General features: G+C 40.5%; 1 protein-coding gene across 1 annotated transcript in view; it reads right to left on the minus strand.

The window, feature by feature from the left end:
- Window positions 1–25,172, minus strand: part of kcnh7 (potassium voltage-gated channel subfamily H member 7) — a gene marked incomplete at both ends in the record, with an annotated part of 33,299 nt that overhangs the window by 1,104 nt on the left and 7,023 nt on the right. Inside the window, 11 exons of the mRNA XM_083996965.1 lie at window positions 2,068–2,224; window positions 3,508–3,675; window positions 3,834–3,921; window positions 4,083–4,288; window positions 7,351–7,603; window positions 9,272–9,471; window positions 9,718–10,117; window positions 12,174–12,599; window positions 14,395–14,606; window positions 15,753–16,193; window positions 22,489–22,644. Coding sequence (XP_083853091.1) covers window positions 2,068–2,224; window positions 3,508–3,675; window positions 3,834–3,921; window positions 4,083–4,288; window positions 7,351–7,603; window positions 9,272–9,471; window positions 9,718–10,117; window positions 12,174–12,599; window positions 14,395–14,606; window positions 15,753–16,193; window positions 22,489–22,644 — 2,707 coding nt within the window. The remainder of the gene's footprint in view (window positions 1–2,067; window positions 2,225–3,507; window positions 3,676–3,833; window positions 3,922–4,082; window positions 4,289–7,350; window positions 7,604–9,271; window positions 9,472–9,717; window positions 10,118–12,173; window positions 12,600–14,394; window positions 14,607–15,752; window positions 16,194–22,488; window positions 22,645–25,172) is intronic.

The following is a 25,172-nucleotide window of genomic DNA, read 5'->3' on the forward strand; positions in this document are numbered from 1 at the left end:
AAAATTCACCCCAGAAAACAGGATATGAATCCATATTTATCTGGTACCTGTCAAGTCTGATCATTTAAAACACACGGTCGTACTTCACTGAGCTGCAAGCCGAGGCTGCTGCTGCTCCACAGTGGACAAATGAAGAGATGGTAAAGGTGTGGAAAGACATTTTGCCAGAGTAGTAGTCGAAAGACTCTGCTCCTGCTAGGCGCGATAATGAGCTTTGTGTGGGAGGTGTGAATTCAGCATTTACTGGGGGAAATGACTGTATCACACTCATTTGGGCAATCTAATTATGACTAGATTTAATCCAAGCTCTATATTTAGGGAATCGGGTAAAATTGGATAATGTCGTATAACCCTTTAATTACCCATGGCCAATGTAATATAGACAGACTGATGTGTAAAGTAAAAGCAGTCGTATGGTAAATATTCAATGCAGGTGCAGCCAACTGAATCTCTCTTGGTTATTTATAAGGATTTTGTTGGGGAGACTGCAACACCAACATTTTTTCCTGTCATATCCTTTCAGACTAGTCAAAGCCACAAAAACACAAAATGACAGAGAGAAATGCTGCTCATCCTGCAGCCAGCTAGCATTAGAGCAAAAACAAGGTCAGGTAGAGTGCAGTGGATAAAATGTCTTATTTGTGCTGAATAAAATGAGCCAGCCTGGTGTTTCAGGCACCCTGATGCTGTCTGCCGTCGTCTGTGATAATTCCAGCTAAAAATACCACCCGCTGTTCATTTGAGTGTCTATTTCAGGTGGCCTGCTGGCTGCAGGTATGTCGTTAAAACGACGGCCATCCAGGAAACTACAGGGAAAAATATGAGACTAAAATGTAATGTATCCGCTCTCCGGAGAGGTAAAGCGCTTCCATGTTGTTTATTGTTTAAATCGCTACGAGTTTTGCTGGAGAGTGGCTTTTGTTCAAACACATTTCAGATACGTGAGTGCTACACTGTAAAACAGAGAAACCTTTTGTACCAATTTATTTTCAAGTTTTGATATGTTCTGCTTCTACAGTGGTACATCCTGCTTCCAGCACATCCAGCCTCCCACTCTGAGTCCAGCAACAGCTTCTGCCAGCTAGTTGCCTTCCCTACACCTACTCATGCACAGTACATTAGCAATTGAACTACACGATGCCAGTGATGGCAGTGGAAATGTAGCTTACTTTTAGCAGTGTAGGAGGTGACAACTTAAAAAAAAAAAAAAAAATCGCTCCATAATCATTAAGTCACTATCTGAGAATAATTCACAAGAATAAAAAACACATATCATTTTCTTACTGTCTTAGAATTTGACCAAAGACTATCAAAATGCCCTCCAAGCTTCGAACATGCATTTACGAAAGCTAATTTCCAAATATCATGATTCGTAATACACAATGAATGTGTCCAAAATTGTGTTCTTGTATGCTTGTTTAGGCTATATTTAGGGCACAAAACTCCAAATTTGTTAAGATTTAAAAAAAGACAACAACAGACGCTCGCCCAGATGAGGAATAACTAGAGCCAAGTTTCTTTTTGAAGGTGGAGTTTAAAAAGATGTAGAACAGGCCGTAGTGGATGAAGGCATGTGATGATGTCGATCTTCCACCTGTGGCAAAATGCCATCATGTCAAGCTAACATCAGTGGTGGAAGAAGCATTCAGATCCTTTACCTTTACACTTCTATAATAATACTTCATCATGTTCAAAGTAAAACTGTCCCTGTGTAAGAGATTTAAAGCATGTTACTGAATTGTTATTACTGATCACATTTGTGTGTAAGCAGTGTTCTCTGTCACCATTATTTCTCCTGATAAGTCTGCTTAGGTGGTTCACTTTGTATTAACCAATATACCCATGTATGTACCTCGGATGCTTTCATTTGAACCAGTACAAGTGTCTCATATGAGCTGTATGTGTTATATGATGATGATGTCACAAAGAAACTGCTGAGTCTTAGAACATAAAGGCATAAAAAAAGAAAAAAATCATCACTTTACGTCCACGTTCTGGGGGTAATTCATAGTCGTTGACAACTGGATTAGGGTTAACAGTCCATCTGCTGACTCTACAAATATATACCTGTTCAGGTGCTCTTGTAGCTGACCTAAGCGCTGTTCCACCTCTCCATACGTGATTTCACTGGCAGAATTATCGTCTTCTCTCAGGTCCTGGAAGTGTGCTGACTCATTCAGGTAGTCCGTAGGCTTCTTACAGGCCCATTTATCACAGCACAGATCTGGAGAGCCAAACCAACACGCATGCTTTACATCCTCACATGTGGGTCAGAACAACGTCATCACTAAAATAAAGGAAAAAAAAATCCACTAAAATAGAATGTAATTAATCTCCGCAGGAGAGCTGTGTGTAGGTTCTTTATTGTAATTTATCAAGCCCTTGTACTGGGAGGGTTGTTAAAGCCATGTTTTCCAGTAGCAAACCAGCCGTGCTGTTATCTCTGCTGGGCACCTGGTAGTGTTCAGCTTGTTGCCCGGTGATATGGGTTTAGCTCCTCTTGTGATTCTGAAAACATAGATGTCTAGTCCTGTGATTACACTATCTGGTGCAGCAGTCTGTGCACGAGGCTTTGTACTACCATGATGGGCTGTATAGATATGAGCATCAGTGTCAGCTGTTCTGTGCTGCATGTTCACTATGGATGGCACTTACTTTTCCTCTCATGTGGCCTTATTTTCAGCAGCAGTGATTAACAACAGCTCCAGTGTGTCACTCAGCAGTTTTTTTTCTCCACATCTCCAACTGTCTACTAGACGTATTAGCTGAGTATCTGATAGCTAGACAATGTTTTTAGTCATAGTAGTGCATGTGTTAGCTAAGAGAGGCAGGAAAAAATATGACATAACATTGTAATTAACACTATCATTTATAAAATTCACTAACTTTTTTACTGATTAGACTAAGGCTGCAAGCCAATGTGCAGCATCCTGCTTTATCAAGTCATTCTGTATCCTCTTAGAGTTGAGTCACATCATTCGTTTATGTTTACCAGGGCCATTGTTGCGTCTCTATTGTAGAAATGCAGGTTAGTGGCTTGGCTGTTGTTGATATGTACACAGGTGTGGAAGCCAAAACATGAAAAAAAAAAATGTAGATAATATCAATGGCAATGACCGTGCAATAAAAGCTGCTTTTGTCAAGCTTGTGGTGTTCATCTTTTGTTGTGTGTGTACAATAACTGGTTCCTGATTATATGAAACTATTGTTGGGATTCAGGTCAACCATTGCATTTTCCGTTTATCCTTCCTAATCAGGCAGGCTACTACCCCTGCACCATGCTCCTCGTCCCTCCTAATGAATTAACCATGCTGACTAATCAGCTATATGCAAGCACCCATGCCTGGTTGATCACGTTGTTATGTTAAGTCTACCATTTACCTTGGATTTGTTAATACAGAGGATAAAAAACCCTCCATTCATTTGCTTGAACCTACAAATAGGCCTCCCAGTAGAAATAATTCTAAGAAAACAAGTACAGTTCATTAGTATAACAAGATATATTACCCTCAAAAGATGGATTTCTCTCCAAGCTGTCTCTGACAATAAGATCTGAGTCCAGAGCTGGGGCAGTGGGTGAAGAGGGACCCAGCACTCCTGAACATCTCTTTAGGCACGAGTTGGACTCCCTTTCTCCCCCCAGGTCTCTCTCTTTAGCCACTTCCTTATTTTCCCCTGAAGAGTGGCAATCAACAGAGGTTAGTGGAATAACACAGTGCTCTATTCCTCAGAGAACAGGTGTTCTCAGCCAGCACCGCACTGTGAACAACAATAAATACCGGACAATTTACAACCCTCAATCCTGAGCGAGGTTATACTGGACCTAAACTTACCTTTCGACAGATCGGTGGTGAAGGAAATTCTTCTTTTAATGCTCTTAGGGGCCTCACCGTCTGAATCATCTTCATGGGTACTACCGGCCTGTAAAAATGTGAAAGTTTAAACCCATTGGTTAAAACAGGAAATGGTAAATTCTACTAATCCCAAACCGCTAAAATATAAATCTATTATAATTTGAAGTAATGATATACTAAATGCCCGTGGTCATGACAATGTGAATGCTTGTTAAGTCTTATCTCTACCTTGGGAGACTCATCTCTGAGGTTGAAGGTCAGCTCCAGGTTGTTGAAGAAGCAGTCAGCAAACTCTGGGTACATGTCCAACACCTCCAGCAGATCTTCCCTCAGAATGATGCTCAGGTCACAGTAGCTCAGAGCTCGCACATCAGCGTTGGATTTTCCAGGCTTGGAACATAGATGGATCATCTCTCCAAAGATGTCATTTTTTCCTGGTAGTGACACACACGCGCACACACACAGAAAATAAGTCTTCTCAAAAGCTTCACTGGGAATACAGAAAAATGTCACTTTTACCTGCAGTGACTTCTACATTTATTCATGTATATTGTAGAGAAGAAATTGTGTTTTCTATGGGGATTTATCTGGATATTCCTCAGGCTCTCACTAAAGGGCAGCAGACGTGTTTGTTTTTGTGGATAATGAAAATCAAACAGACTCTCCTCTCTGTGTAGATGTTCTCCCAAGGACCCACGCATCAGTTGTCTTTCTATCTTTGATCCATTATTAATGCTGAGGAATAAATGCTAACTCGCACCGACTTTGATGTGTGAGCGAAAGGAGGGTTTGATTTTGACTGACGCGCTTTACATATTGTGCACTTCAAAGGAAATAACTGGTATCGATAATGGCCATCGCATAATGACTCTTCAGTGAGTCATGAAATCTGTATATTGAAATGGACTCTTCTTTGCGCCAATGAGCTCCCATTGTGCAAAGGACTAGAGGTCCAGTTTAAAGGCCATCATGAAAAATCCCTTTGTTGGTTCACTAAATGCCAACACTGTAAGCAGGGGTTCGGGCGAGAGAGATATTATATGCTGGCGGCTGGTGTGCCTCTCACAGCATGCATCGGACACCTCTCCACCACAGAGGACAGCCTCACACTGAGTGCTGGAGCCCTCCCGCACACACAGCTCTCACCACAAGGTTTAGATAGTCATTAGCCTGGATGGCAGCGCAAGAGACTAATCCCTCACCTGTGGAACAATGCTATTAGCCCCATTGGACCCCATATCATTACAAGAGAAAAATGCTGGATGACCACTACAGTAACTCGTTACAGGCTGGAGAATTTACAGGCTTAGCAATATACACATTTTCACAAACAAATTGGACAAAAATTCTGCTGATGAAGCATTACATTAGTATCAAATACAAATGGGCTGATCCATCTATGAGATCCGTGACTTTTCTGGTGTGTTTGTTAATTTTTTGTGTGATGCAGCAGCTTTTGCTAAGCTTAAACCCCATTCTGTCAGGTGCAGCTTTGGAGAGCATTCATCTCATGAATAATGGCAGGTTTAATCCAGGCTTGGCCTGTAGCACCTGGTTGTGGTTTACCCGTGAAGAAAAGGATAAATACTCATTATTCTAATAAGAGCCGTGACTATTTGCTATTCAGTATCATTATACTGCTAAGGCAAAATATTATATCAATTTTAGAGAAAGCAGTTGTTTTAGTCGGAGCTGTCTCTTACTGCCATGTTTTATAATTCCTCTTTTGCAGCTTTAACTAATTTCTCCCGTGCTGTCAAAAAAAGTGGCAGCTATTTCACTGTGGTCTTTGAAATTGCCAAACAACCTTTCATGGAGCCACTTAATAGAAATGTCACAGTCTCAAACCTGTCACATGAGCGCTATTGCCCAAAGGACATAAGTGGGGGGTGGGTGGGCAGCAGGCACACCTTGCTATTCTTGTCAAAGTGTGTGAACATGATGTGGTTTAGCTGCTGTAATTACTTGAAAATTATTCACGTAACAGTACAACTCTTATTTTAACAGTTCACACTTTGATGTGCACACAAGTCACGCTGAGCCTCTTTGTAAGTGTTATTGTGTTAAAACAGTTTGTGTCCATTGGGAAAGATCCAGTCAGTGTCTGTCTTATCTGGAGCGTATGAAGGCACTGACTCTCCACATATTTGCAAATATCAAGCATCCTGAGCAGAGTGGGTGGTTAACTCCATCAATAATTTAAATACTTCAATCACTCAGAACAAACTACATATTTAATACCCCTCACAAAAGACCAGTGGTGGAATCCCACATCTGCACTAAAGGCTCATTTTATGTTTTATAACAATTTTCTGACATCATGTAAAACATATTGTGTACATTTTCTTGCACATATTAAATCCACCATGTGCCCAACATAACCAGGTGCCTTCACTTCATATATGTGGAATGAATGTGACCTTTTCCTAAGAGCGTCCTGGTTGATTATATAAAGCAAAAAGCTGAAAGATTTACTAATGAAGACTTGCCAAATCTACATTACAATCATGATACTTTGATGCCTTTGAGCCACCCCTTTCTTTTCCAAGATCAGACGTGGAATAAGGGTTTTTACTTTGTCTCACTAGGTTTGAGGCTGACATTCAACACACAATCAGCAGAGAGATCTTCTATCCAACAGGGAGGTGACTTTTACAGTTGTTCACACCTCTAAGTGGATGGTGGAGGTTCGCAGACCAAACTAAAGGTGAAACTAAAAGAATCCATCTTAGTATTCAGACTACTCTCCAGGTAACAATTTAAAGAGGAACTATGCAAGTCCGGTCCTTTTTCTATGTTTTTTTCCTCTATGGAGCTCCTCCTACAGTGCACATGTTATAAAAACTCATGATAACCCTCCTTCCTCCCCTCCCCACATTGTGCATTTGTTTTCAATGAATGTGGCAAGAAGGCAATCCGTGGAGCCATGTCTACCGAGGTGGATAACGTTAACAAGAGATTACGGATTACTGAACGTGTTTGTGTCGTAGGCCGTAAAGTAGGGGTTGCATGACTTCAGATTTTTTAAAATCGACTATAAAGTTATGAAAATCGAGTCGACGTCGACTAGTCACAGCCCTCCTCTTGTACTGCCAAAATCACGTGATCAGCGACTAGTCGATGCCATGCTCAAAACGTCGTTGTGGAGTAAAGACGACTAATCAACTAGTCGACTAGTCTGTGCAACCCCTACCATAAAGCAGTCCATGTTTCTCGCGAGACGAGATCTGGGATAGAGGGTCCGAGGCGCTGATCTCACCAGGTTGGTTTTCAGCCAAGAGACCCGAGGTGGAAGGCGGAGGGCCTCCATTCTCCCCGTGACCCACACCCTAACCCTAACCCATAATTACTCCGAAGCTGTTTAATTAAGGTGCAAATCTTGCACAGTTCCTCTTTAAGCTCTTATAAAGGATATACATCTTCTTATTTATTACTGGCAATATGCACAGTCAGCTAAGGAATTTGTAAGTGGATGTAACAACATTGCAGTATTTACCCAGGATGGCTACAACAATGTCATCTTTCAGGATCTCAATAGAGCCGCGGGACAGAAAGAAGAGAGCAGTGAGCACATCACCGCTGTGGACCAGGGTGTCTCCAGGAGGGGCGTGAGAGGATTTGAAACGCATGGCCAAGGCCCTCAAGCAGCCTTTGGTGGCTCCCTCGAACGCTTTGCAGCTGTGAAGAAGACTCCTGTTGAGGTGAAGGCAGATGTCTGCCTGCAGGCACTCAGGGAAACCTTTTAACACCTACGATGCAGAGAAAACCTGTGAGTGCAATGCACCAAAATTTTTGGTTTGATATCCTCAGAGAGATGCATTTAAGGCAATTGCTCTGCGATCCAGTGGACACTGTGAGCGGCAAAGGTGTTAACATGAATGTACTTTTACATACTTTTACTAAAAGAAGCTGTAATTTAGCTTGACAACAACACAAGGATGAGGATATGGTATGAAAACAAACAACACGTCACAGAGTCATAGACCCGTTAAACACAGCCAAATACATTTATAGTACATATTAAAGAAAACAATGCAGACAGTGTTAACTTTCTTAATTAAGATACAGTCATATAAATGATCGAGATGGAACAATTGCTGATAGAAACGTACTATGTAAAAATAACTGCCACATGGATTTATTTAACCGCCCCCTGAGCTAAACACACAGCACAATGCCTGCTCAGTTTTGGCTTAACGTGTTTTTTTCTGAACTGGTAGCGCATAATATTCGAGTGAGGAGGAAGTTTATTGTGTGATGCGAGAGAGAATGAAGCCACCTTTTTTAAAACTCTAAATCCAGTCATTTGTCAGAGCCAAGGGATTAAATCCAGACTTTTGATGCATGCATTCACCTTAAAGGAAAGAACTGACAGCCTGCATCATTAATGTTACTATTATTAGCAGCAACAGAAAAGCAGACTTACCCTGTCTGACCAGTAACGCATTTATTAAATCAAAATTTAATGCTTTATCCCTTATATAATATATCATACTATATATGACAGGGGCATCTATACCATAAGGTAAATACATGGCGACTACAGAAATCTATACTGTTATTATAATTAGCAATGCAATTATTGTTGATGTTATTGTTTTTTTGTGCCTTTAATGAGTTATGAGAGACTGGGGTATTGACATGCAGCAAATGGTCACTCTGTACGAGTCAATCCGTTGACCTACTGCACAATATAGATTTAATTATTTTCTACAGAGTGGGTATCATCATCCATGCCTGAAAACAGACATATTTTCAATTTTAAAAAATCACAGCAGTTGAAGATGAGGTAATTCATGGAGAGTAATTCCAGTGATTCTATAGGTTATTGTTTCTTGGACTGATGTGTAACTGAGGAGATAAATGAACATTTAAAAAACCTCAGGTAAAACCTGCATTTTTACGAGCATTTTAAAATCTATATCCATAATCTAATCTATAATTTCTGCCACATATTTTTTACCTACTAATGCTGAAACAACAATAAGTTTACTATGAATATTTCTGACAAAATTATAGCTAATGAAACTTCAACAGTAGCCTAATATTAGTATAATTTTTTTGCAATACACACATATAGTTATATAGATACTCTGTTATTTCTTTTCTATTCGATTAAATTACATTATGCAAGAACAACAATCATGCATAACTGGTGGATTTCCTAATGTTTCTAGAATGATGAAGGTTTTTATTTTAATGCTCCCATGAAAATGACAAGAAATAAAAATATGTACCTCCTGCTCTTACCAATGATGAGATGTTAATCCAGGTGAAAAGCATACAGGGGAGAAAAAGCTGTTTTTAGAGTGTTTCAAAACAGTGACAAATTATTATTCAATAACTTGAGTTAAATTTGGGTTGGTAAGATTTCTAGGTACACTGGAATAAGGATGAGTTGATTGTTTTTTATTTACCGTGTTCATGTCAATGCCGTTGGTGTAGGTCCATGAGTGCTGGAAATACTCCTCCAGCCTTTGCCTCAGTGGGTTGGGAATCTGGTGAAAGCGAATAAACTCCTTGACCCGCAGCATTTGAGCATGATAACGGGCCGTCCCGGAGTACAGCCTCTGGATGATGGCGGAGACATTTCCAAAAATGCTGGCATACATTAGGGCTGAAACACAGACAGTGGTCACTAAATGAGGAGCGCTACAATCTACCGGCTGCTTTGCATTTTTATTGCTTTCACTCACACAGACATGTTGTTAAGCAGAATGAATGTGAACAAATGCTGCTATAAACACAGACAATCTGGTGTCTAGGATCTCATTAAAGACATTAAGGCCTTAAACTGTTCTATGTGCTAAGCCAAAAAGCAGAAATTTAAGTTCTGCTAGAAAAAAAAGCATAACATACTCACAGCCAATCAGCATGACACAGATGGAGAAAATCTTCTCGGAGTTGGTGTTTGGGGAAACATTTCCAAAGCCCACACTGGTCAGACTGCTGAAAGTGAAGTAAAGGGCAGTGACGTACTTGTCCTTGATAGACGGACCAGAGCTAGGGTCACTGTAGTTGTATCTCTTTCCTATGGACACGCCCAGATTGTCCAACCAGCCAATCTTGTGCTCTAAGTAGGGCTTCTCCACATTGCCAATGGCGTACCATATGCAGGCTAGCCAGTGGGCAATGAGGGCGAAGATGCACATGAGTAACATGAGGACTGCAGCTCCGTACTCAGAGTAGCGGTCCAGCTTCCTGGCTACACGCACCAATCGGAGGAGTCTGGCTGTCTTCAACAGGCCAATCAGAGTGGTAGTCTAAAGAAAATGTACAGCATTTTATTAGAAAAAAACACTTGTGGTTTTCATGTTAATATGGTGACTTAGTGTACATTATGTAAATGTGTGTAACCGTGTGAAGTATGTAAACCATGAATGGAATAAATCAAAATGAAATGAAATGAAATATATCAGCGTTACAACACAACAACCTGTAATCATTCATTCATTCAACACTAATCTGTTTTGCGTTCCTCTCATCAGGAAACAAGCTTATTTGTTGCACTTCTACTGCCGCCTCTGACATGTTAACAACAAATCAAAGCTGTGATAAATCAAAGAGCCACCTGACAAACTAAAGTAATGAGTTTCCTGAACAGACGGAAAAAAAAGGAAAAAAGATATTATCCCCACAGCACTTTATCTAATTGCTAATTAACACAGAAGTGAAGAAAGCAGGAGCCCACAGGTGAATCCTCATTGAACAGGCAGTAACACTCACAGAGTGGGTCCCTGGGAGTTTGTAGCTGATTTTGTGTCATCAAGACATCACTAACCACCACTCCCATTAGCATAGTCCCTTTTCTCCCAGACATAAAAGGCCTTCAAAAATAAAGTTAATATCTCCAGATGAGAGAGACTCGCCCTGTTAATAAGTCTGTGTTTCTTTTTTATCTTCCACACTGTGTTTATTTACTGATATTTTTTCACATTGGTTAATGTTACAAGCACACTGCAACCTGATTAAAGTTAAATTCAGACTTAAATGTACCTGCACAAGTAATTACACAACGTAACTGCACAGCTCCACAAGCCCCCTCCGCTCTCTCTCTCCCTCTCTAATGGGAACATCAGTTAGGGGTTCAAGTGGGGACAAAGCACTCAACTTCTTTTCCACCGTATTCACAATGAAACGGCTTGAAATAAATCTTTTTTTAATACTATAATTATTATTTTTAACAAAACACTGTTTGATGCCAATCTTTTTTTTCCTAATAACACTCAAAGTGTGTTCAATCTCCTAACTAAACAAAGTTGTTTTTGAAAGCAACCAGACATTGATTGAAAATGATTTCAAATATATTCCCCGCTCTAATCAAAAGGTTTACTTAAGCGCTTGTAGGTTAAAGCCATCTTATTAAGCTGCTAAATTAAATGAGCCTTGTGGAAACCATCTGCCGCTGCCTCGGTTGCTTTTATTTTCTGAATGAGGCTGCGGTTGAGCAGGATTTTGCGTGCTCGGTCTGAAATACATAAATGCCAAGCTGCCAGAGAGTTATATTTAGAAGTAATGTATCTTCATATCTTTACAGAATGGGTCAATCTATGTACAGAGTGGATGGTAATGTTTTCAACTAAAGATAATTTTTCAAGTGAAAATCAAGTTAAATACATATTGTGCTTATTTTTATTTGTAACTCAATGTATAGATTTTTCAGGACTTATTTGTTGTTTGTTACTGATTCTACTGTGAGAGACACAAACGTCCATTTCCTTGTTGATTTGTTGTCACTCACTGAACTGACTCAGCAGTAGTAACAGCAGCAGCGGCAGCAGCAGTGGTGGAAAAGATGATTATGGTTTATAATCAGGAGCTTTTCTGGTGTAATGGAGTGCCTACAAAGCACGATAAAGCACTGAAGTGGATCCAGATCCTGAGGGGGACATATCCTACCAACAAACAAGCCAGGAGGCCTGGCAGCCAGCCTACCAATGGCCATCTCACATCTGCATGTAAGCTGTGCACACAGCCCTGTTGGCCTGCTCCTCACATAAATGCATCATTGATTGCCATTTGGTAAGCCATTAATCCGTGGTAATGTATTCTAGAATGAGGGCCATTCAGAAAAAAAAACAAAAAAAAAAACAACAACAACAAAAAAACATGCAATTTAAAGTAATCCTTTCAGAGCCGAGACATGACGATTCAGGCTCTAAGTAGTGGCCCCCGGGGCACAAGTGTGGAGTTAGTAAATGAATCAGAGCTACAGAACAGAACAGGACAGTGCATATATGGCTGGGTGATGCGCAGTAAAGCTCTATGGGAGAAAAAGCAGGTGGGAAAAAAAGCTTTACATTAGAGAGAAGAACATACCTCATCGGATCCTGAGCCGAAGATAAGGAGGTCAAAGGGAATTGCTGCCACCATGTCTATAAGGAACCAGCCTTTAAAGTAGTGGATTGCTATCTTAGCTGGATGGCTGACCACCTCCTCGTTCAGGTTCACGTAAGTGGTCCTGAAGTTTATCAGGATGTCAATGATGAACATAATGTCCACCATTAAATCCACTACATTTAGAGGACTGCAGGAGTATCCGCATTCCCGCCTCTTCTGCTCCTCCTGGTCATTGAGAAGAAAAGCAGCGGAGTAAGGGGTGAGGATTGCTGTGTAGATGACCAACAGCAGGATAAGCCAGTCCCACACGGCTTTGAAGGGGCTGTAGTGGAGGATGGTGAACTTGTCGATGCGGGCTGTCTGGAGTTTGTACTCTGGCAGCACATCAGCTCCGAGCGACAGGACCTGGAGGAGCGGGTAAGAGAGGGGTCATAGCAGTGAGGGGAACCACCTGATTACGCCACTGTACTTTGAGCATCTGTTTGTGGATCCTTGACACTTATGTCATAGACAGCTTTACTCCACACCAGGAAATTCACCCAGCTCACGGACACGCAGCAATTGTGGCACCCTCGCATAAGGGCTCTGCAGTCAAACCGTATTAGGTAAAGGCATCCACCCCAGTATGACAAGCAGATTGCCTATGACATGTCGTCATGAATAATGTGACTGCCACTGACTTGTTCTACATTTGCAAGAGGTACACTGTGTACTCTTGGAAAAAAAAACTGTAATCACTTTACTGTACAGATGGAGAAAAGCGGTATAGATTTGCACTCAGATATTTTATTCATATATTTTAGTAAGCAAACATTTGTTTTAATTTCAGCATATGAACTGGACTGAATGGTGAATTATTCAGCGTTCCCAGGAAGGCCAAGCTGTCCCCTGTTTTTGAGCTTAATAAGCAGGGGCAGAAAAAGAGAGAGCCTCTACTTATGGCAGAAAATAGTGCAGGAGTGAGGACGAGGGCGACGGGTCTTTCTATTCATTTCAGCACATCCTCCTATCTTCAACACATGAATTATATATTTCCTCATGCTAGTCAGGAAGTAGATGCAGTGTTCACATCTCAGCGGTGTCTCAAAACTCCAAACTAAAGTCAGTGGGGAGAGAGGGCATTTAATCATGATGATGGTTTGTCTTTATTTATGAATGAGAAAGCTGTGTTGAAAAACGTTTAAATATAAGGTTTCTGGGCCTCTCTTGTTCTTGCTTGTGACTATCAATGCCCTGGGGTTACTGACAGCAATGTTTTTTTTTGTGTAGTGGTGTGACCGACACACACTCTTCACATGTGCTGTGCATATGCGTATATTTTTTCTTATTTGTCAGAAAGACTAAAGATAACCCAAAAACACAAGCATATCCATTTTTTGGCATTTATTCACATATATATACTGTACATATATGTTATTATAGTTTATTGAGACTGTGTTGATGATCTGGAGTCCTATGTGTCCTTGACATATTGGTATCAGCTGTGCTGCTAGTCTAGTCAGAAGGGAGTTGTGCCACTGGATAGCCCTGGTTGCAGCCACACAGCAGGAAGTGTTGGTCCTGCTGCAAAGTCCTTGAGCAAGAAACTGAATCCCTGCAGGCTGCTGTGGTGTTAAAAAAGCCACGCTTTGTTTTGACACATTGTATTTTTACATCCCATATCTGACATTAACGGGCATGACATTGATAAATATTCTTCAACATTATCTCCACTTTCTCTTCAATTAAGAATGCCCAATTACCCCCTTGTCTTGTCTTTAATGTCACCGCTCCGATGTCAACATGGGTAGACAGCAGACAGCCATGCGTTACCTACGTGACACACGAGATCACCAGCTGCTTTTTTAACCTGCCAGCAGGAAAGTTCACTGGCAGGGTGTAACGTGTGCTGTGTTTCAGTGTATCACGCTATCCGCCATTCTTCCTCGGAGGCACCCCGGTCAGTGACTACATTAGGATTCATTAGAGCAGTGACAAGGACATTATCCTTTTGCCAGCTTCCCGCCCACAAACGCCGCCAATAGTGCTCTTTGCAATGCCGACGCAAGGACTTTCGGTAACTGGAACCCTTGGTATTGTGATGGTGGCTGAAAAACGTGCCTTTGTGTCCACCCATGTAAGCATGTAATTTCAAAATGACCCCCAGCAGATGTCATAGTACACAAGGCAATATCAAACAAAGCAGAACACCCCAACTCACCTGTGTGACTTTTTCGGTGACATTGTGAGTTCTGTCTTTGACCTTTGGTGCTATAATGGCTTTCTCAGATGTTGGCGGAGAATGAGTCTTTTTGTCAGTCCCCTCAGAGAAGTTGAGTGCAATCAGGGGGATCTTGTTGATGGTGCTATACCTGTTGATGTTAGAATCAGAGGTAGAGCCAAGCAAGCTGGACTTCACGTGATTAAAAGGGCCTGGTGGTTGAGAACAAACAACAGTCACATTAGTACCTTGGTAAAGACAGTGTATCTTAATTAGATCTAATGTATACAATTTATCAATATACAGTGTTATAATACAGCACAACACAAGTTGTCACTACCTGGTATTTCAGGAAATGACAAGTCAGTTTGTAATGTTGTGGTTAGCAGAGATTAGGCATTAACAAGATGTCAATCAAGTTGCAGTTTTGAAAGCACGAATGTATATATTCCTAGATTTTAAACCCCATTCCCATTGTAGATAGCGAGGTAGCAAAATCATGTTATAACTCAAAGTTTACGTATATGAATGTAGCCAACTGTGAAAGCTGCAGCATATGCCTGTCACATTACCACAGCACCAATGTATTATAGAATCAGTGGATGCATGCACATGTAAAAGGTTAACAGCATGGTGGACTGGTGAGTTCATTTGAGTGACATACATTTTTCTGTAACCTAACGTCCAGTTTGTTTTATACAACTGCTGGGGATTTTCCCACAGATCCTGTATGCTTAATCGTTAGCTTAGCTTGGAACATTATCCAGCCAAGAGAGCTACAGCGATATCATATAATACAAGCATGTGTTCATGCAGGTTCAGTTAAAAGCAATGGTTTGGTTAGCATATGATGAGAGCAGATATGAGGTTTATGTGATTACATTATATGATTTTATGGATTGTTGATCAGACAAAATTACTACATTGGTCTGAGCATACAATCATTTCGTATAATTAAGAGCAGTAAGCCCATTCATACTATCCAACAAAAGTGGATATGTGAAGAGCATTTATGCTTGATTGCCTTGCTTGAAAGTCATGCTCCAAAACAGCACAGAGCAATGAAATCATGTGGAAATACATGATTACCTCTGGCATAGCTACCATTGCCTAAAGGCAGCATTGTGTCGACAGAGAGAGTAAAGGATAAGCATTTTTAATCAACCTATACACATATAGGAAATCATTATAAGAACAAAAGTAATAGCAATGCAAACTAAAACATAAATGGCATTTCTTAAACATTAATTTTCAACATTTTCTTATTGACCCCAGTGTTGTATTGCAGTGCAACCTGAGGTATAATGTGACCGGCCTGTCCTATCATGGAGGTTTTACTTGCATACTGTTGTACTCACCTTCACTTGTATGCCGATCCCTGAATATGCTTTTGGAGTTGCAGCTATAGGCCTCCATCTCATGAACTGAAGAGGCTCGCCTCATGCTGCTGATGCTGCCTCTGGGGAAGGTGTTTGAAAGGGAGGTAGAGGACTGGTGTGGCTCCGTCTGGTATAGTTTCTCCCAGGGGAGTTTAGGGGATGAATGGTCGACTGGTTCAAGACCGACGCTTGCTTGGGAAGAATGGTGACTTGAGCCTATGAGGGCATGTGTGTCATTTGCCTCAATGGGACTGCAGATGCTCTTGGTGGGTGAGGGGAAGCTCTGTAGGGCAACTGAGTCTTCATTCGCTTTGGGTGAATCCACCATCACAGCATCTGGGTCCTCTTGTGGAAGAGATTGCTTGTTGGTATTCATAAGGCTCAAAGCGGCCTGGCGAAAGCGAAAGAATCTACTCCTCCCTAAAAAATTAAGCAGAAATTATATGAATCCTTGGTTTTGGCTTTGAAAAATGCACACAGGTATATCTCAATATACACTGTTGTAATAAAGTTGGAATAAAATATAATATAACACAAAATGATTGTGACAATGTGATTTATTCTAGATAGATAAAGTGTATATCTTCTCAAAACTGGTAACTGGGACTCAGTATGCAATCATTGCACCTACTGATACTGTAGGAAAAAAAGAGGAATGTGTCAGAAAACAAATGTATTCCAATTTTATGGGCAACAGTGTATATACATACAATACAGTACCAATGGCAGCAATGCCAATGACCTCTTATGACAGAGCGAAGGTTTTGGTTCATTAACAATAAAGAAAGAGGGTGAAAGTGAACCCTGCCTCACTCCTGAGGCACCCATCCCTCAGCACCCTCCTTACATAACATCATAGCCATCTGTTTCCATCCCCTGGCCAAATGTGCTGATGTTACAACTATAGCAGCTTACAATAGAGCAATGACACTCAACAAGTTTCCTGGAGAGGGACCTAATGACATCCTGAGCTGGCAAGAGATATGAACAACCATCGCATTTCTTCTCTACAGGGTGTCTGTGGCATCTGAACTGAGGATGTCCTTGAAAAAGTGTAGCTCATATAAACCCTATAAGAAATGTTTGAAATAACCTGATATCCACGCATAACAAATCCAATATTCTTAAACACGCGTCACTTCTATGAGAAGCCACTACTACATCACATACTGCACATATAGCCTACTTTGTATTTCACAAACATGCATATTTTCAGGCAAATACATGCATAATTTACATGCACATGCAGCATTATGAATGCACATAGTGTTTGTGTGCATGAGTATGTTGCTTGGGGAGTTGCTACCACAGGGTAGGCACACCAACCATGAATAAACAATAAAGCAGGAGTAAAGACACAGGTGCAGGTCAAGTGGTCGGCAGTGAGGCTGAGTATGTCTATTTGCTGTAGGCTACTCATGCTTGTCGTCACCGCTGTGGTTTGGAGCAGTGTCCTGCACCATCTGACTTGTCGTACGTCACTAGCTGAGGTGGAGTCACACATCAAAAGTATTCTTAACCTAAATTATTTAGCCATTTGTACATCAATTGGGGAAAAGATGAAAGATGCCCAGGATAAAAAAGAAGATTTTGTATCTACAGTATAGGCTAATTGTTCTACATCTGTCTCCATCATTCTGAAACTAAAACAAATTTTGACAATGACCAATATGGTCTGATCTTACACCTGATAAAGCCTAACATATGTAGAGAATCTTAAACCTACAGTATGTTGCATTATGCTGGAGTAGAGCTCACAGATAACTTACATTTCAGTCTCCATTTAAATACCGACCATGATGATCTGTAGGCTATAGCTATAACTGAGTCATCAACATCATGGCTGAGTAAACGTCATCACTAGGCCTACTGAATATGAGACCAACAGAAGAAATTCATGAATTTTCAAGGAAAGGCATCTACTCCTTCTGCAAATGCTGTCCAATCAAAGAGGGGGGAAACATTAAAAAAAAAGAGTTTAAATGTTCCTGATCATAACCTGAAGATGTAAAATAAATTCAGCCTACATAATATAACTTGTTATCTTATATTAGCTCCAATTGCTTCATTTGCTCATCTTACTTATCTTGACACATCCATCTCCTGTCTTTTTACCTGTTCTCCCAATGTCTTCACTTTTTTCTCACTGTCTCACTCTTTTGATTTTGTCTTCCTCACCTCTCAAATCCAAATCCAACCTCCTGTTTCTGCCCTCTGTTTCCTCTCCTCCTAACACGTCACGGTTTTTTTTTTTTTTTAATCTTCACTCTTTCTATTTTCCTCTTTTCTCACTCCTCTCGTCAGCTTTGTCTCATTCTGTTTCACAACTTCTCCTGCCCTTTCCGCTTTGCTTTCTCACGTAGTTTTCCGGAGTTGGTTCACGCAGCTCGATGGCGCGCGCTCATAGACTGTAAAAGCGCGCGCTCCAAATCACCTGATGACGTAGCTTCCGTCAACACCGACTCTTCTGCGTGCTGCCCATGGTGCTGCCAGGATAAGCAGCGATTTCCCCGGAAGCTAAACCGTCTTTATTGATTCCAATGGGAATCAAGCCTTGTCCACACGAACACGGGTATTTTTGAACATGTGTTCCCGGTTTACGCGATGCCGACCAAGTTACACCTGGAATAAGCTTCGCCCACGGCTAATAGGCTACCCTGCCATCAGGCTAACAGGACAACAGACCAAAAGCATCACCAGCTAGCAAGCAGAACTGCATGGCAAAGGTAAGACATACCCGGAATTTGAATAGAAACTCTCTACGCTGATGTCACAACAACATTGCAATCTGTTGAAATTCCTGTGGGCCGAGCAAAAATTGCTACCTGCTCAGCTGTAGGCTAGTAGCCTAATTAGAAGTCCTGAATAGCATGATGATTAAATGGACACAGGTGGAGGTCTGTTCTCCTATTATGGTCACAGGTGGCTGGTGTGCCTTGTGATAACTCAAGCACATGTGTAACTGTAAGTGTGATAGTATGGGTACAAGTGCTTGGTAATAGAGTTTGTATGTGCAAGTGAGGTCTGTAGTTTTTGCCTGTGTGGGTTCTCATATCCTAGTTCAAAATGCTTTATGATTTAAAAATCATCCAAAGCTTGTTTGTTGGTTCTTTGACATCACATACGAGTGGGTAACGTTAAGGTCTGGTTTTCTTTGCTGTGGAATGTAGTTTATGACAGAAGGAGGTGGTTGCTAGACAAGAGCTTTAGCCGTTGTTGTGTTTTTCAGACAAGAGGTTATAACTGGACAAGAAGTGCTTTCTATGAGAAAAAAAGTTGGAGACAAGAGTTAACATGGTGTTGATTCCCACAACTGGAAATAACTCTGAGAAATGAGGTTTTGTCTATAAACAACTGCTGATGTAGCAATTGCAAAACCTACTAATAGGCTACCAATAACATAAAATGCACAGTCAAAAAAGGATTGCACGGGCATTGTGAGCATGGATGTATTACCTATATTAGATCCGTGATTGTGAGTTGTAGAGTGCTGCCAAAACTCACTTCCTGTTGCTTAGGAATAGTTGTCCCAGTTGAACAAATTGAGTTTGGCTTCCTCCTCTTTAAACCCATCCCCAAAGGAGTTCATTTACGATTATTGACTGTGATGAGACCTGACCTGCTCAGCTGCCTTCTGATACTGGGCTGGTTCACTACTTGAATATCATTATTGCTGTGTGTTTGTGGTCATCAGGGTGGACGGGTGTCTGCCCATGTTGCTGTGTTTGAAACACAATGTTTATTATAGCTTGTTCTTAGCTTCTTGTATCTACTTCGATCATGTCTAGAGTGACGACGTTATTAAATCTGTTCGACATCTTTTGTTTAGTTGTTTCTCTGCAGTTTTTAACTAGATTGGGGCTTGGTGCTACATTCACAAAAGCTTTCAAGGGGAACTATGCAAGTCTGGTCGCTTTTCCGCTGTTTTTCTAACCCTCCTCTCGGCCATGTGCATTTGTTTACAACAAAGCCGGTGAAAAAAAAAAAAAAAATCCAGCAGTAGATGATGTTATATAACATAGGCTATACGACATATCTGTGTAGTCTTAACTGTCATAAACAAAAGATTATGGGTTATGGAGCACGTTTGTGTCGTGGTGCTCAGAGACGAGAACTGGGACACCGGGGCGGCGGCCAGATGTTGCAAGGTTGATTTTCAGCCATGAAACGCCAGGTGGAAAGAGAGCCTCCATTCTCATAACAAGTCACAAGTCATGCTATTTACCTAATTAACAATTTACACCTTAATTCATCTTAAATCAGTCTGATTCTCACAACTGTCAGATGATCTTAACAACTCATATCGTTTGTGGCCTTAATAACTGATTGTATCATAACCTTCAGTGATGAAAATAATTCTTCAAGAATAAAACAGAACTTCTAATAACCTATTACTGTTATCACTGACAATGCCTCACTAGGGCTAATTTTTTGTAATAGTGTGGAAGATATGTTGACAGGTCTTCTACAAAATGTGTTTGTTCTTGTTACAAGTTTGCAACTGAGTGTAAAAAGGTTGAGCCCTTTCAAATGTGTGTGTGTGTTGTTGCTTCAAATTGAAGTACTATGTCAGGGCTTTTACAAGTGAGGGTAAGACATGGAGCACGAGATAGACAGGTAGAGGGATGCTGCAGCACTGGCAGTGATATTGATGGTGTACAGGACATTTGTGGTGGAAAGCCCTCTCTCTGCCCAAGGGGCAAAGCTCCTGATTAATCTGTGTAGAGCAGTCCAGGGAATAAGATTGTGAAAACAAGCAGACAGCATCAGTTTCCTACACAGGCCACACAGCTCTTTCTGTCAAATTTCTACATGCGTTTATTTTATTCTCAGATATCTAACTATAGCTCTTATAATTATTTACCATTAAACCTTTGAAGTTTGCTCACTGATGGCAAAGACATATTTTTCAGTTAGAATAGCTCAGTGTGAAACCAGATCCAAGCATACTGTTTGGAAACCTCTACACTAGAATTTCTAAATCGAAGTTAATTACATATTGCACATGTGTGATGCATTCAGCCATTGATTGGACTGTAAAAACAAATCTCTAATTAAATCTCTGTGTATTGCACATGCACGCGGGCAAATCTCTTAAGTGCCGTGTGTGTTTTAATGTGTTGTTTGTAAGTGTTGTCTCTGGTTCGAGCCATAAGGGCATGCTGAAGTTGCTGAATAGTGTGTTCTTGGTGGGAACTCAGGGGAAGAGGGATAACTCTGTTCCAGGCAGCTTCAATATTGCATAGTTCACACCTGCTGGCTTATAGCCCCCCAATGTCCAGAAATGCCTTTTCAGAGCCTGCTACACTCAAATGTTGGGCCAGGCTATGTGGAAATGTTCTGCCTGATCATTTGAGATGAAATGCTTAAAAAAGGCTTTCTTTTTTTAAATCAGTGACGTGTCAAAGTCCTTCCTCTGCTTCTTTCTATCTAATTTCTAATTCTACGTTTAAGACCGGATAACCTCAGAAATAATGACATTTGAGTTCCAGACCCATCTTCTTATCTAGTTAGGATCTAAATGCAGACAGACAGATGTGTGGTCAATATCTGGAGAGAATAGATACTGCATACTGTAGCTATATAGTGTGGAAATAGTCAATATGAGTGACAATATCTGCAAATAATATACTGTAATTCGATAGCAAACAGCTTCAATACAAGATTATTCACATTAAAATCCTGCTGATGTCATACCAAGCACAGCACAGAATTACATTTTAATTCCCTGCTGTTATCTAGGCACTGCTCATAGGCAAAGACATTGTAAGGTCGTACTTTAAGCGTGATGCGTTCATGCAGTCAGGGCTTTTACTTATCTTAAGTCACATCATATGATAATCTACCCATCTACACACAGGTGCCCTTGCTGAAGCATGGTCACAAGCAATCAGCTCTGGTTAACAATGTTACCAACAGACGCAGGCAGTCACACACGCAGAAACACACACACATGCGCATGCATGTACATATGCATACATGCACACATTTAAATACACACAGTGCTGCACAGGCTGAATGACAGTGCCTGGGAGTAATTCATGCTGAGTGAAGTGGATAGCAGAGCCCCAGTCAGAGAAGAGATGCTGAGTGCCTCCAATCAAGGAGGAGCAGGAAAGTCTCACTGACATTTACACCTCCCGACACACATCCAAATAAAAAATGAAGAGTGCAGTATATGCTGCTCTCCCAAAAGACATGAAACAGATCTAAAGAATTCAACATTTCAACTATAAGGTTATGTAAGCCCACTCTTTCCTCCCTTCAATGCACACAGTCTTTTTTAACAGTGCTGAAAATGTGTTGTGCATAATGCAAACTAAATAATGCTTTTTGAGAGTGATAAGAAAGTTGTGACATGTTTGGAAGTTGCACTGGGAAGACAGGGAACAGAATCAAACACTTTAGTGCTTAATGTTTAACCGATGTTACAGACGTCCCTTTACACAAATGCCTTTTGTTAAAAGACGGAGCTGTTTTAGGAATGCTTCCATCTTGCAAAAAGTAAACAGGTTTAATTTGAAAAAGAAAGAGGAAAATGTGACAATTGATTACAGATACAAGGAATACATTTTTGACACAGCATCACATTATGATTTAGCTCCAGAGGCAAAAGCAGAAAAGAAAGAGCAAGGCAAAATCCCATTTTTATACTCCATAGCTACATTTTTTTCACATATCATAGTAGGGAGAAGATGGACCATCAAATACTCACTTTGATCTGACTTTGTCGGGGACGTGGGGCTTATCTTCTCTGTTGAGCTGTCACTTCCCTCATCCACAACGTAATCAAAATTTAAGATAAACATCATCACCACACCCTCCTCATTCTTCACAGGGATTATATGAGTGTTGCATTGAAAGTCAGTTCCTGAAAGAGAAACAAAGTGTCAGTGCCAAAAAGCTGAATCATACATCATCTTTCTCTGTCATCTGTGTATCTGCCATCTCTGTCCCAAGATATATTTTATCTGTACTGTACTGAACCTGAAACTATAGGGGGAAGAAAGTTATGCAAAATGGAAATTTATCTTTCACAGGTAATCTTTCGAATGACATATTAATTAATTCGTCTGCAGTAGCTCTGTCTATCTAAACAGAAATCTAAAAATGGCTTTAACTCCTCCATCTGGATTCACATTAATCTTGGGGAAAACCGAGAAGAAGTTGATGTGATTTAAAGGTCAATGCCTGCATGTCAGAACAAATGACATAGCTGAGATAAAATAAGTAAGCCCAGGGGTTAAACACAGTTTAGGTGTGCGCTTCTACGCTATGTGTACAGCGTACCATGCACATTTTAATGAGGAACACACAGCATGAAAACGACTGAACTTGCAGAAGTCGGACGAATATGATGAGAGAGCCACAGTCAAGTGTGGACAGCATGGTTTAGTGACATAGATCAAACAGGCCAGGACAGATTACAGCCAATTCAGAAGACTGCCATGTGCTTGTAGGAATAATCACCAGAACTGGGTGTCATGTGAGGCAGTGGAGCAGAAGCCAATCCATGATCTAAACTTAGTCTTGACACTGTGATATCACAGTTTCTTAACTGCACTGGCTGTAGCTGTGTTAGCAAAAACTACTGACACCCATGGGCATAACTTAGTGCCAAATAATAAAGCTCCCCACCCACTTGTCCCAATACAGAAGCTTTGGTTCAGCTATAAGGTGGCATGCAATTTCACAACATGGTCAAGCTTTACAGATTTTTTTCTCTTCTTTAAAATTTCTCTTGTATTTGAAATAATTTCCTTTTTCAGCACTTAATCAAAAAGTAGCTGAATCTTTTTCGACGATAATAAAGTTAATGCTAAGCTAAAGCGTTTTGCTGTTTTTTTTTTTTTTTAACCAAAATGTCTAATACAAAACTGTCCCTCTGTCACTCTTATATAGGTCTATCTGTCTATCTGTCTGGCTTGTTGTGCTGCTCCCACTCACAGAGGACACATATTACCAGTGTTCACTGTAATCTCCTCAGGGCTCACAGACACCCTGCCAGCAGCATTCATTAGCAGTAGACTTGCTGTCTGACTAAATATAACAAGCTTGGTCTGCCTCAACATGCCAGAGTTCTGTTGGAAGGATATCTGCATCAAAACCCCCATAAGTATTGCCTCATTGTCGCCACTGACAAATATGATAATATAATTTTACTGTAATGGAAAATATAGTTTTAAAAATGTGTGAGTCACTTCACTATTTGAAAATACAGGTAGAATTTCACAACATCTTGTGAATTGATGGGAATGAAAGAAGGGAACACTTGGCAATGTGTTGTATGTGGATAACAAGGCCAGTGGGTGTGGAATACACACCCACTTACACACCCACTTCATGTCATCGGTGCTTAGTTATGTTGGAAAGTAGGAGAGCGGTGCTTAGAGAGCAGGGGAACTGCGAGTCCTTCCCCACAAAATCCCCTTTTCATAAAAAGCACTTTCCTGCATTTCCGAGAAATCCTTCACCTAATTCTACATTGTCCCTTCTATAAAAGGGAACATTTTTGTTTTTTGTTTTTGATCTGTTTTGATTAAACAGTATGCTCATTCTTCTGAGCGAAGGCAAAAGTGGGTGAGCGAGAGAGTTATTCAGTATTGCATTTGAATTCTGTGATGAATCCCATATAAATCAAATTGTTTAAAATTTTAGAAGCCTCAAACGTTTTATACCAATGATTATTGATTATGGAGCATCTGAATAATATAAAAAAAGGTCTCCAGACCAAACATGCACAAATGAGCATTCTTAGAGTAATTTAATACATTTAATGGTGGTACGTTATGATACTCAGTATAAGATAGAGGTATTTCTCATATACTACTTCTTCAAATTAGCTATTTTCTGGTGTTCCTATCATTTATTACAATGGTAAAGATATGACGCAAATCAAGCCAGAGAGAAATGCAACAATGGGTCCAGAATTAAATGTTCATGTTTGGTGTCCTATCTATTACTGTAGAGCAAGAGGTCAAGTAACTGAAACAGGAAATATCAACATTTCTTCTCCTTGTGTGTGGAAAAGCTGCTGATGTCCCTTTGCGCTATTGCCCTGGTGTTTAAGTACATTAAATCTACATTTTGCTTGCTGCCCAGGACTTTCTGAATACCTTCTGAATAGAGCAATAACTTGCACATTAAATATGAATTGTTTAAATTCACTGAAAGCAGAAATGAGCACATAAATTAAGAAATAGTTTTTTTTTTCTCCTTAAGTGCATTAGGGCCTCTCTGCTACAGTTTGCATGCTTTCTGCTCTATTTTCTCAACTGATTTTTTTAGATGACCCAGGCTTCCTGTGTCCTGTAGCCACCTAACAAAAAATTATGATGTAGCTGCATTGGCTCATACAGTCTATGCATTGGCTGCATTGCATCTACAAAGAAATACAAG

Source organism: Trachurus trachurus, assembly GCF_905171665.1.
Source record: "Trachurus trachurus genome assembly, chromosome: 21".
Taxonomy (NCBI): Eukaryota; Metazoa; Chordata; class Actinopteri; order Carangiformes; family Carangidae; genus Trachurus; species Trachurus trachurus.